Source organism: Rhinichthys klamathensis, unplaced genomic scaffold (genome assembly GCF_029890125.1).
Source record: "Rhinichthys klamathensis goyatoka isolate OS25496 unplaced genomic scaffold, OSU_Roscu_1.1 h1tg000127l_1, whole genome shotgun sequence".
Lineage (NCBI taxonomy): Eukaryota > Metazoa > Chordata > Actinopteri > Cypriniformes > Leuciscidae > Rhinichthys > Rhinichthys klamathensis.
In genome coordinates this window covers 1,958,204-1,972,477 of record NW_026606664.1, presented here as the reverse complement: position 1 = coordinate 1,972,477, position 14,274 = coordinate 1,958,204, and the positions used below count along the sequence as shown (strand labels likewise).

The 14,274-nt window shown below is 37.3% G+C and overlaps 1 protein-coding gene across 1 annotated transcript in view; it reads left to right on the top strand.

Annotated features, from left to right (window-relative positions):
- The window catches only part of yjefn3 (YjeF N-terminal domain containing 3), a 36,529-nt gene extending 22,887 nt beyond the window's left edge, over positions 1 to 13,642 (top strand). The window contains exons 2-6 of the mRNA XM_056256450.1: positions 1,941 to 2,049; positions 7,906 to 8,016; positions 11,627 to 11,740; positions 11,854 to 12,004; positions 13,265 to 13,642. Of these exons, the coding sequence (XP_056112425.1) occupies positions 1,941 to 2,049; positions 7,906 to 8,016; positions 11,627 to 11,740; positions 11,854 to 12,004; positions 13,265 to 13,461 (682 nt within the window). The 3' untranslated portion in view covers positions 13,462 to 13,642. The remainder of the gene's footprint in view (positions 1 to 1,940; positions 2,050 to 7,905; positions 8,017 to 11,626; positions 11,741 to 11,853; positions 12,005 to 13,264) is intronic.
- The last annotated feature ends 632 nt before the right edge of the window (positions 13,643 to 14,274 follow it).

The window sequence follows — 14,274 nt, the reverse complement described above, 5'->3', positions numbered from 1 at the left end:
GCCTAGAACCTTTCTGAGAACTTTGGAAATACAGCCATCAGGATTTCCCCGAATAGGTCGTTGGGGACGGAAATATCAAAAGCGCTAGACTCGGCTGAACTTTACAAATATCACTGTGTCACAGTACGCCAGGAAATCTCCCCTGCAAACTCGGCTTGACGGCTGTGGAGCTCTCTTGGAGACGGTAAATGCCAGAAGGCTGGAAAACTCCATGCCGAGGGTTACGGCAATGATCAGAGTGCATCGCCGACCCAAGAAAAGACTTGGTGACCTGTTGCATTTTAAGTGACCAAAGACAAAAATATGGCTGAGGTAGTACAGACCCTATTAGCTCTGTACATGGCCCCAAAAATGTCAAGCACAGACAGATTGTTCAGGTGACTAGCTCATCATTTTTCTTTAGAAAACTCGATATTATTTTTTCTGAAGAGTGAATGAGAACTAGAGAGTTGCAGATAGATGCTTTGAATTGAAATGAAAAAGGCCTCATTCAGCCAGGGAACTTCATGTACACAGTTGAGAGAACTCAATAATGTGTAATCATTTTTTGTAAATAGTTCTTTCTTCTGTTCCTCTGGTGCCTAAAGCAGTTGCAGACAACAGACACAACACAAACAAACCTGTTGTCCTGGAAACACTGCGGAATATTCCTCGGGGTGAAATACTACATTAACTAATTGCAATAGACAGAAAGGTATGGAGAACATTAAACTCTGAGGAAAATTACAGCCATCAACTGCAAAATCCTATAATGATGTCGCATGTCGGTGTTGTTTTAGTATTATTCATGTACTATTATATTATTTACAAATACTTTAAAGAAGGTTTTATTTTAATTTTTCAGTTTTATTTTATTTTTATTAGTACTTTTTACATTAGTTTTACACTGTAAAAAAAGTTGCTGCCTTAAGTACAATCAACTAAGATGTTTAAGTCATTTCAACTTAAATTACATTAAACTGACCTAATGACTTAGTTGAATCTTGTATAACTTATAAAAAAGTTGAAAATTGCTTACCGGTAACTTATTTTGATGAGTTAAAGCAATGTAAAAACATATGTTGTCATTACAGTGTAGTAATTTAGTATGTTTTTGTTTTCCATGTAATATTTATATTTTATTTCAGCTCTATTTCATACCAAAACAGTTCTTAGTAGTTTATATTTACAGTCATTATTCATTGACATATAACTTTTTTTTGTGCCTTGGCTGCTTTTGTTCCTCAACACTTCATAACCTTTCTAATGTTGAAAATATAAGCAGCAGGGATGTATATACTAATAAATAAATAAACGAATAAATGAATGAATTAATAGGTAGCACTCATTAAAAAAATTAACACTTTGAAGTAAGATTATATTTGTTAACATTAATGCATTAAGTATCATAAACTAACAATGAACAATTTCTACATCACTGATTAGTATAGGATATATCGTATAAATATACTATATTGTTCATTTATCCATGTTTGTTCATAGTGCATTAATGTTAATTTATACAACTTTACTATCAAGATCTTGACAGCACTTCTGTGTACTTCCAGCAGAGGGCTCTGATGTTACGACCGTACAGTTACGGTTACTGAAAGGCTCTTCGTGTTTTAGATGTGAAGTAAGGGCCTGGATTTTACAGATACGTTGTGCTCCCATTAAACTCACAGTAACATAAGCTCTAAGTACGGCTAAACAGGCACCATGCCTGGAATGGATGGCATGTCTAATACAATGTGCTTAGAATACACACGTAAATGTCAGGTGGTGTATTGCAGTCCTTGGTTTCCATGTAATCAAACCTACCCATTTTTTATCTTGGCACTTGTTAACGTTCATGTCGAAACATGAACATGATTTATTTATCGTCCCCACTGGTAAGCTAATACCGTGCGTGTCATGAGCTCTTTTTTAATGCAATTTGTTTCTTTTTCTGTCTTTTATAGTAAAACAGAGGTGGCGACCGTTGAGATGGAGCTCCTGAGGGACTATCGCTTTGGGCAGCAGCAGCTGATTGAAATATGGGGCCATGCTTGCGCTATTGCCGTCACCAAGGTTTGTCCGACACGAGAACATGAATTACACATAGTGTAAAGTGGCAGTTAACGTGTCTAAATCCTGATTCTAATCCTGTATTAACTGCATACAAGCATAACTGTGATTTACACAACACTGCATTTACTGCTCTCAGCATCTGTCTGCATTTGCCGAACTTCAACCAATTCTCTTAAGAGACGAGGCCCTGCTGCAAGTGATGATGAAAACAGTGGGACATCTTTGATCTCGCTGTTTCTGTAGAGGGTTTGACCGCATCTGTAGCTCTGGGGGGTTTCTTATGAAAAGGGGTTGAAGAACGATCCAGAATAGCAATCCAGCATTTTAGATTCCAAATAGACACAATAATTATTTATTTATTCATATAATATATATGCGCATTTATTTTTTGACTGATTTTATCCTGTGCTTTTTGCTAGTTTTATAGCAATTATAGTACTATCACAAATGGATGATAGTGTGTTGCTGCCTCAGAGTAAATAATAAAAAAGATAATTGAGAACTTTAATGTTTAATTTAATGTCACAACCGAGTAGCAAAAAGCCGTAATTATGAGAAATAGATGCTGTTCTGGGGAAAAAGTTGCAATTGCGAAACATTGTGAGATATAGTCATTTTTTTCTGAGAAATAAATTCACAATTTTGAGAAACAAAGTGACTGTGAGATTGTGAGATTGCAATTCGGTTATTATAAAGTAATAATTTCTAAGATGTAAATTTGCAATTACAAAAAATTTCGCAATTTAGTAGCAAAAAGTCATATTTAGTCATGTTGTGTTGTTTTATGAAAGTAAAGACACGCATCATAAAACAACACAACATAAAATCAGGCCTGTTCCTCTCTCCATCTTCACTGTCGTCGCTCCTCCTTTATGCTTCTGCTCCTCCGTGAGAGATACGAGACCGGTGCGTCGCGCAGGTGTGGCTCATTATCAATCACGCCACCGGCCTCGCGCCGTTCTCCTACTGCCCTCGACCTCGTCCTGCTCGCCACAGTCACAATTACAAGAAATGTCGCAATTAAATAGCAAAAAGTCATAATTATGAGAAATAGTTGCCGTTCTGAGAAAAAGGTGCAATTGCGAAACATGGGGAGATAAAGTCACAATTTCTAAGATATAAATGTGTAATTATGTAAAATAGTCGCAATTACAAGACATGTCGCAATTAGCAAAAAGTCATAATTATGAGAAATAGTTGCAGTTTAAAAAAAAAAAGTCACAATAGTGAAATATAGCCACATTGTGAGATATAAAGTAACAATTTCTAAGATATAAATTTGCAATTATATTAAATATAGTCACAATTACAAGAAATGTCATAATTATGATTTCCAAAAGTTGTAATTAGAAAAATTAGCTGCATCTGAAAATAATCGCAATTGTAAACATATTAAGTCACATTATGATATATATATATTCATTTCTGAAATAAAACATAGTAGGATATAAGGTTGCAATTATGCGAAAAAATATGGCAGAAACAGGCTTCCATGCAAAAAAAGGGGATTTTGCTTTTTTGTGGGATCTTGCCGAGTTCCTGTGAGCACAGTAGGGTTCACCCACCTCCAAAATCCCACTTTAACTTCTGCTTAAAAATCCCTTGTGACAGATCCAATGCACCATCATGGAAGGTGTTGAAAGTCTCTCGTCTGTGTCCGGCCTGCAGTCAGGCTGTCTCAGGGCCTTACGTTTCAGGGCGGCCTAAGGGTTCCGATAGAGCCAGGCCAACCCAAACCAGACTACTGCGGTCACCATCCCATCTGGATTCAGTCAGGCTGACAGGCAGCGCGGGGCTCCTCTTGACCTACCTGAGAGTCGGTTAAAGCCCAAAATTGTTTCCTGATTTGGCTTGTGTGAATTTTCAAGCGCTGTTAGAAGCGTTTTACAGACTGAACCTTCCACCGCTCAAAGGCTCCCGGTCACCAGCAGTCGCCGCGGTTAGCATCAACAAAACTTCCTGTGCTGTGACCTCTGTGAGGTAGCCATAAATTGCAGCTAAAGAAAACATGCCAACTAGTAGCTGTAAAACAAGCATTACATCAGCACACATCAGTGTGTGTGTGTGTGTGTGTGTGTGTGTGTGTGTGTGTGTGTGAGGGGGACGGAATCTCGGTTGAATTTTACCACATTGTGATTTCACAACCAAACTATCCACCACAGTGGACGCCAAAATCAACGTCATCCGTCTACATCGGGGGGATAAGGGCTTTGGCGTTGAGCTACGTCAAGGCTGATGTCTGTGATCATTCCCTGCTTTAGATATCAGGAAGTTATTTTTATCACTATGGCTCATGAAACGCTCTTTGTGTGTTGAGTAAAAAATGCAGACTGACATGACACTCTCTGTGATCTCTCTGTATTTGCCCTTTATCTCAACATGACTACACGATAAAATAGAATAAATGAAAGATGTAACAGTTATCCACAGAAATTATAAACAAAGGAAATTTGTTTTTTCTTTATTCTAAAAATGATAAATGATTTTTGTTTGTTTTTAATAATTCCGTTTTAGATGTCAGTTTTTGTTAGTTTTCATTCTATCATTGTTGGTTTAAATTGAGTTTTAGTTTTAATTTGAGTATTTTAGGGTATTTAAGTATTTTCTCATAATGGAAACAAAGATGCCGTGAAGCCAAACCCCCTCATGGAAGAAGAACACCGTCGTGCTTACAACTGTGACAATGAGCGCTTATCAGGATCAACTAAACACTGGATTATCAAAAGTATGTGAAGTTCACAGCACCATTGTTGCAGTAAACTTGCACAACATTTTTGAATGAATAATTTAGTAGATGCACACCGGTCCGTTATTGTAGGGACATCGACTTTACATTTCCACGCCCCTAAACATGATGTGGAACAAAACAAACTGTGATTGGTTGCGTATACATGTTTTTTTTTTTCAGACAGTTTAATATAACTTTCAAAAAGGTCCAGTACAAACGTTACTGTCACTGCAGCTGTCACATTTACTAGACAACAAGAACAATCCTCCGTAGACCAGACCGTCCCATTTAACAACGCCCAGTCCAACCTTCGCAGCCTTTGAAGGATGCAGCTGCTGAATTGGGAAACAGCTTAGAGACCTTTTTTTTGTCATTGAACTTACGTCTTTGCGGAAGCTCTGTATATTTCTATGGCATCGGTGTCGAAGAGTAATTAACTGGTGAAGTGTATTTACTTATTGTAGAGTTAACGAAAGTTATCATGAGCTTTGTACTGTTTGAAGCAGATGTCATAACAAATGTCAGTTAGACCCGGAAGATTTTAAAACGAGCGGTTCATTCATAAATACGCAAGATCTTACCTTCATGCTGTGGAATAACAACCCAAACTTACCCAAAATACAGAACACAAGTGAAAATGGGCAAATGGGAATTCTTTGAATCCTCAATTCAAATTTCCCGGTTTACTTTAAATTTAAAAATCATTCTTAGTTCAATTCTGAATTAAACACAGCCCTGGTGTTTATGTGTGTCATGTTGAGGGTAAAAAACTGCAAGGCTAATTAGTCAAGACCCTCTCTAGAGAGCTCATTTGCTGGAAGCATGGAAGCGAAATCTAGGGGTTGAGTTGCTCCGAACAGGAGCAGATCAGAGCGGCGGTCTCCAGAGTCCTGGCAGGAGGTGATACGACGAATTCCAGCACAGCTCAGCAGACCTGTAAAAGAAATGAACGGTGAATCCATTGGCTACGGCTCACAGGAACACTATTCCATGTCATTTTCCAGAGAAGAAGGAATGGACAGAACAGAGATGGAGGGAGAGGTTATTATTTCATACGACACATACTCACATGAGCTTCATGTGAATCGACTGTCCATATCACATGGTTGAATCTTCCGGAATTATTCATCAGTATACCATGAATACAAATTTGAAGCACTAGCAAAGGACTCAATCCATTACATTTTGACAAACTGATGACTCAATAACCAACAACATGATTGTGAGCAGATGATGCAAACTGGTTTTATGGTGCAGTGAATTTCTGCATCTGGGAATTTTTCTGGTAGGGAATGTTGTAGTGCACTTGAATTTGACAATGAGACAGCCTTGAAAATGGTTTCCTACTACTTTAGGAGACCACTAGGGAGCATATTGAGACGCCTTACTTTCCATGTCTATACTGCCTATACTACTGTCTATACTAAAACTACACCGCACCCATTATCAGTGTTGTGGAAGCTACTTTAAAAAATCAAACATTAAGATTGTTTTTGACAGAATACTTGTAAAAAAGATGCAAAGACTTCTGTTCAAATCTGCAAATTATTTCCATCACCATTTGAAAACAGTTTAGCTACAGTTCCTCTACTGAAAATGGAGTTGAATTAACAGCTTTGCTACTTTAAGCAAATACTGCCCACTATAATCAACTTCATTGACAAGCTCAGTTTTGGCCAATGGGAATTTTTTCTACTCAGATTCCTCTCAAAATGGCAACAGATGAAAACAGACGTTCATTTTCCACACTCAGACGTGTGTTCAACTCTTGTTCACCCAGCACTGAGACTAAGAAGCCCAGCAATGATAATGTAATCTAAACTTCATCAGCTCGCTAATGGAACATCCATGTCAGCTGATAATTTCTCTCCAAAGTGCCATTAGCTTCATTAGCGTCTGGCTTCTTCTCTTTCTTGGAAGTCTGCAATTACGCCCACAGTTGTGCCGAGGTTCCATATTTCAGCGACGGTTAATTGGAGATGAATAAAGCAGGCACATTACCTTAACTGTTGGTTTTACTTCATTAGTCTGTTCAAAACATAAGCTTTATGGTAAGATATGCACCAGGTGGATGAGTAACAAATGTCCATTCAGGTTGACTGCAAACATGTAAAATGTTAAAATGTTTTAGAGCATAATATGCATAAACGACGAAGTACGGCATTTGCAGTCTGATTTCCCTAAAGAGTACTTGCTCTGTGGCCTATCAAAACATTGCTGTATGTTTAAGTATGAGCAGCAAGGCATAGCAACAGCTCAACCAATGGCATGCATTTGGGGCGTGGCTATGTGTCTTGCTGTCCAATAGCACATGGAAATAGCCTGGATGCCAGCCGAACTTAGCCCCGCCCACAACATTTGAGGTCGGGAAGTTCGGTCTGGACTTGATCCGTTGTGAAGCAAGTATGCCCGAACCAAAGCTGTTCGGACCAATCATATTGTCAGGGCGGGCTTTATACGATGATGAACAGATGATCAACAGTAACGTAATCATCCACGTCACCAAAGAGCGCTTGGGTTGAATTCGTTTACAACAAAGGTGGCTGCCGCTGGAGAATTGAGGTGTGTAGATTCCGCCATCTTGTCTGTTATAGAAGATATCGACAGGCTCAGCACATTCATTTTAAAAGAGGAAAAGAGAACCACGATCGGAAAGATGTTTTTGTTGTCCTTCCTATGGGATTCGGTCTATCCAATTGAATGCAGAGGCATTTTCTTTCCTGGTTCGGTTGAAACGCCCCATAATCACAGCCCAATGGAGCAGTATCAGACTCCCATTCTGACTAGAATCTGAGTATGACGACGTCAGGCTAACATGTAAACCTATTAGACAACAATTCATATTTTAGCAATTCTGTTTAGTGACAGAAAATACACTCTTCACCTTTAAAGACTTAGTTTTGTGAGTGTGAGTTGGACACACTGTGCAGGCCTAGTTTAGAAACCTGTCAGAAAGCGTGTTATTTTAAGCCTGCAGCCTGTGGTAATGTCTCCCCAGCTTTTTACTATAGTTGCAACTGTTGCTGGGTTATTGTGATGAACATTGCCTCTCCAAATGCAGATATAGAGCAAAATGAGACGTCTCCCTGCCCTGTTTAACTGTGTCCCTCTCCTTTGTCTCCCCCCAGGCTTTTCCTTTGAGCTCTTTGAATAAAAAGCAGCCCACCCTGCTGGTTGTTTGTGGTCCTGAGCAGAACGGCTCTATCGGTCTGGTGTGTGCCCGCCATCTGCGTATATTTGTAAGTATAGAACACCATGCCAAAGGGCACTGAGACAGAATGGATGCTGACAGGGTGTATTTGCTTTCCTAGTGCACTTTTCTGCTATTATTGTGTATGATTCATTGCACATTGTTCCAAAGTTACTTGTATAAAGTAAGTTGTGATCGTTCATTAAAACGTAGCATTTTTCTACGTTTCTTAAATTACTTTTCTTTCTGGTGACATCAACAAACCCTCTTAGGCCCTGTCCCAAATGGCACCCTAAACACTTGCGTTCCTCCCACTAGTCGCACTTTCGTGACGTAATGGCGCGTTGGATAGATGTCTGCTGAGGAGCTCGCTTCAGTGCGGGCGCGACAAAATTGTGAATCGATGGCGCATATTGGCCACAAAGTGAGCATCGTGAGCTCGTGAGCACCCTTCTGAAACCTAAAATGACAGATGGCATCCTACGGTCTCATGGACTTCACGATCATGCGAATGCGGAGGCCAATGTATAGTGCATACGAAGTGTGCCATTTGGGACAGGGCCTTTGTTTTCCAGCCCTTCCCCTCCTGTCATATTCAAACCACTTTTATCTAATGGATAAAATCAAGTCCCTCTCTTCATTTGTGTCATTAAAAAACCTGTTTAACTCAGAAATGCAGAATATTATGAATGTAAAATGGGTTTCTGAATGCTTTTTATGTTGATTTTAAGTGTATCTTTAGAAAGAATCATTGCATCTGTTGCCTAGCGGTTAGCATATGCTCCAACATTTCCAGATCAAAAGAAAAAAGAAAAAAATGATATGCCATATATGTCAACCTCACCATGCTCCTCTGTGAAGCTAGATTTATGGAGCATCAGTATTCGTCTAATAATCATATACTCTGTTAAAGTTATCCTTCTTTTCATTCTGATGGAGTAAAATTTGGCCAGTTAAGATTTGGCCAGTTTACATTATGGGATTCTTGGAACGGATTAAAAAAAAAACGGAACGGAAAACTTAAAAAAAAAACTAACAATAGAGGGTCATCACATGATGACAGCTGTTTTATACATTCCCAGTGTACATCTGCATGGAGTCTTGTGTCTGTACCAGCGTTATGTAACAAATACATTAAGTTTAACTGCAGGATTGTAATGAATGTACCTGGCAACTTATCCAGGATGTGTAGACTTCATCCTGTATTTTGAGCAAATGAGGTGTTTAAAACCATACATTTTAGTCCACATTAATCACTACTAATGTTCTTCTGAAATGAAATTATGAGGTAATTATGTAATGTGATTTATGGACTCAAAAATCCCCCTGCATATCCATAGGGGGAAAGAATATTGCTTTAAAAAACAGAAAGCTTTTTGGAGACCGTTTGTCCCGTTTAGGTGAACGTGTTTTCACCAAGTACATGTTCATCCTGGAACAACATTCCAATAAACCAATCAGAATTGAGGGACAAATTTACAGTTTATGTCAAGTTTAAGCTTAAAATCAGGGTTAGGTGCTTCTGTTATTCACCTATCATTTCCCTTTGATTTTAGGGATAACTTTAGGTTTTGGGGTAGAGATAGGATTTTGTTCCAGGATCAACAAAATACTATTTGACGATCCAGGAACATGTTTTACTTGGTAAAATCATGGTGACTGTCTGGTTCATATGGAAGCTTGTTTCCGCCACAGAATGAAAAATAAAAAAGGTAATTGCGACTTAAGAAATAGAAATAAACTATTCTGAGGGGGAATACGTTTTTTGCCCCCTTAGAATTGGCCTGATAACTCGCAATTGTGAGTTTATATCTCACAATTCTGAGAAACGATGTCAGAATTTCGAGATATAAACTCGCAATTATGTGTTATAAAGTCAGAATTGCGAGATGTAAACTCGCAATTGTAAGAAAAAAAGTCGCAATTCTGTTTTTTTTTTCTCGCAATTGCGACTTTATTTCTCATAATTGCGACTTAATATCTCGCAATTGCGACTTTATTTCTCATAATTGCGACTTTATATCTCGCAATTGCGACTTTATTTCTCATAATTACGCCTTTATATCTCGCAATTGCGACTTTATTTCTCAGAATTGCGACTTTATATCTCGCAATTGCGACTTTATTTCTCAGAATTGCGACTTTATATCTCGCAATTGCGACTTTATTTCTCACAATTCTGACTTCATATCTCGCAATTGTGAGATAAAAAATTTCGCAATTATTTATTTATTTATTTTTATTCAGTGGCGGAAACAAGCTTCCATAGGTTCATGTATGGCACATTTTCATGTGTGTTTTTCACAACCTAGGGACAGATTTTTGAACAATTAATATAAATATACACACAATACATTTTAAAATGGTTCACTCTTTGTTTAGATGATTCGAGTTTTCAAAATGTTTTTTTTTTTATTAATCTCATAGTTTAACTGTCACCCCCCTTTTTGAGAATGGACATTAAAATGCACTATTCAAACTTAAATGGTTGTAATTCAAGAATGCTTTGGAATATAGACCTAAGTTTGGTCTTGTTTTAAAGAAAACACTCAGCAGATTATTGCTGAAGTGAAAGCACTTCAAAAAATGAAAGTATGAAAAAGTTATCCCCTTAATTGTCATCGTCCCGCTAGTGGGGCGCCTAAGTTTACTTCACTATATTACAATTAAATCCTAATTTAATCATGACAAACTATATATTGGTGGAAAGGTCTAAGACTCCTAAATAGATATTTTTGTTACAAATTATGTAGGAAGAGTAACCGATGAATTTATGGCAAGAGTGCACCTAAAAAAATCTACATCATAACAGGAGTTCTGACCTTTGTCACAAAAAGTCGACACACACTTTTAATAATTGAAACTTTGGTTTTCATGCTAAAAGTTCATAATAAAGCATATAATCTAGTATTTGTCTATAAAAAATTATAAAATAATATTATCCTCTAAAAAGTATAATATATTTATATTATCCTCTAAAATATAATATTATCTTTTTTTATTGCCTTTTTATTACATTACATATTTTAGTAGTTATCATAAATTAAGTATCATTTGAAAGCTTACGAACTCAGAATTCATCCTGTGAAAACCATTTTGAAATTGGATGTTGCGTTACCATAGAAACGGTACTCTAAATTCTTTTATCGGGCTCCTCCCCTTTTGGGCGTCATCATGTTTCATAATTTATGATCAAAACCTTTTCTAATCTTGACAAAAAACATATTGTCAGAAAGGTCTGAGTCTCAAGGTTCCATATTTTGGGACAGAAGTTATATTTGGACAGAAATTTATTAATTTGTTACGGCAGAATGCATACAATTAAATTCAATGGAATGTATGTCACCCGGTGGCTTTTTTTGGTATTACGCCTAAACAAAATCTCATGAGAACTTCAATTTTTGTGATATCAACTTCAAATTTGGAACACAACTTGGTTAGATATATGGCTTTGATTTTATACTATATAATATTAAGTACCGTATATTTGATTTACTGTAAATTTAAACTTGGAAAGTCCGAATCTGGGAGAAAAATAAATGAAGACATAATAAAAACTGGCTATGTGCTAATCATCACATAACAGGAAGAAAAAGATTGAAATCTGAAAAGTGATGTTCTGGATGGAAACTCATTTTTCCCTTGTCTCTCACTTGTAGGAATATGAGCCCACCATTTTCTATCCCAAGCGTTCTTCTCAGGGTTTGCACCAGGACTTCACTGTTCAGTGCGAGAAAATGGACATCCCTTTCCTCTCCTATCTTCCGACAGAGGTGGGTGTCGGTCTTAAATAATGAAGCTCACCGGCAGAGAGATGTCAATGTGATGTTCACTCTTCTGGACATTCTGTCAATCCTAATCGAGTCCCGTCTGACCCCACGACCAGGTCCAGCTGTTAAATGATGCCTACAATCTGGTGATCGATGCCATCCTGGGACCAGAAACCGACAATACGGAGGTGAAGGAGCCCTATGCTGGGATGCTGGTGACTCTTAAACAGGTCAAAATACCCATCGTTAGTGTGGACGTGCCCTCAGGTATTTGCTCATTAAACACATCCTGAATTTTAGAGAAATGCACTTTATTGTGCAGTGCCACAATGAAAAAATTATGTGACATTCAGTAAATATGGTTACTCGCATGGAAAAGAAAAAGATAAAAAGTCTCAATCTGTTCAGAAAAATGTTATGGTTATTTTTGTCAGACTGCAGCTTATCAAGACGTACTGTAAAAATGCTCATTAGCAATCATCAGCACACTCAAGAAAACTGCTAACAAATCTGAAAAGTCTATTTTTATACACTGAACATCATTTGTGGAATTCATTACAGCTAACGATATGCAGTAAAGTAGGCTATATATGTTAGCAATAGCATCCTACAAATTCATTTACATTCACATGATTCCATACTAAATTCTGTTTGAGTGTTCAAAAAACCTGTTTCATCATTATTTTGCAAATCTAGTTTGGTCACTGTTGTGGAACAGATATTACTTCAGCGTTGACTTTAGCTAATAGCTAGTAGCTGCACTGGCTAAAAGCTTGCTAGCAAATCAATACTACAAAGGTCAAATCAAATACTAGGTAAAAAAAAATTTACATTCGTGCAAGTGAGCAAAATAGTCATAATATTAATAAGAAATGGATTACTTACACCTTCAAGGCTAATTCGCTACCACTGTAAAAAAAAAAAAAAGTTGCTGCCTTAAATTAAGTACAATCAACTTGGATGTTTAAGTCATTTCTACAAAAAATCCAATCTTGTATAACTTGTATAAAATTGCTTAACTTATTTTGATGAGTAATAAAGAAATAAAAGAGATTTTTTTAAGTAGGCAAAATAGTCATTCTATTATTGAGAAATACATTACAAACCAAAGTTAATAGTTACTAGCGCAAGTATGCGAAATGGGTTACTAACACCTCCAGGGATATTTGAGTGATGAAATCTGTTTGAAATCCAGTTTTTCTGATAAATGACCTGACCAGAGACCTTTATGTGCAAATGTGTTGCACTGGACCTGAAGTGTTCGCAACAGACAAATAATAAAACTAATGTGAACTCGCAGCCATTATGTCATCAGGAGACCTTATTTGAAAATTGCAGCTGATGGCTGACACAGTGCATTTTTGCTGCTCGCTTTCCACATGACAATATTGTGATGAATGTTCTTTACGAGCCAGTTTTCCACCTCCTATCTGGGAGAATTTGGAAACATTGTTATGTTTCAGTTAATGACCAGTGGCTTGTGATGGTGAGAAAGGATTCACTTTTCCTATCTCTCTTTTCCTGAAGGTTGGGATGTTGACGAACCGGCCAAAGATGGGATAAATCCAGAAGTTCTCATTTCTCTGACAGCTCCCAAAAAGTGCGCAACAGGTTTCTCGGGAAAACATTTTCTGGCGGGACGATTCCTGCCCTATGACATTCAGAAAAAATACGAACTTAATCTGCCAGAATTCCCCGGCACGGAGTGTGTTATAGAACTGTAGCCGTTTATACAAACATGTATTTTGAATAACAAGGATGTTTTTCCCCTTTTGTATTTTATAGATTGTTCTGTGGCATTCAGTTACTGACAAATATGACTAGATACTTTGGGTAGTTAAGGTGAGTTTTCGCTGCTAAGAAAGTGGGTTTAGAATTATCTATTGAATTTTGCAAATTTTCGACATTACCTGTTGATTCGTCAAAATCGCCAATACAGTTTTGTTCAATACGCAAATCTTATAGTGTTCTGATAGTAATCTGATAGTGTCTCCAGTCCAATGTGCACGACACCTACAAATCCAATGCATTTCTGCTGGAATTTTACTCCAATACATTATTCACCGTACTTTATTTTTATTTTTTATTTTTTTGGTAAAGTTGTATAGTATATATCTGAGGCTGACAAACAACATGTAAATCATTTTGTTTTTACTTTACATTCCTCAATGTACATGTGTTTTATTAGTTCTTATAGGTTGAATGAATAAATTATCTATGTAAAAACTGTTTATTCATTGAGATGTCAAATTCGGGTGTTTAAAGAAACGTTGGATGTTATTATTTAGCCAAACCTTGAAAAATGTGCTCTATTAGCCAGTATTTGGGAACAAGCGGTAGCTACGATATTCTTTAGACCATACAGTATATTATTTCTTCCCAGAGATTTATTCAAAAGACAGGAAAAGGCGTGGGTGATATAAAGGAATGTTTCTGTCTATAGCAACAACAGTTACAGTATGTGGACAGGAATACCGGAGCAGCGTAATGATTCATCACTAATGCTGTTTCAGGACATTGTGTAAACTCGGATATAT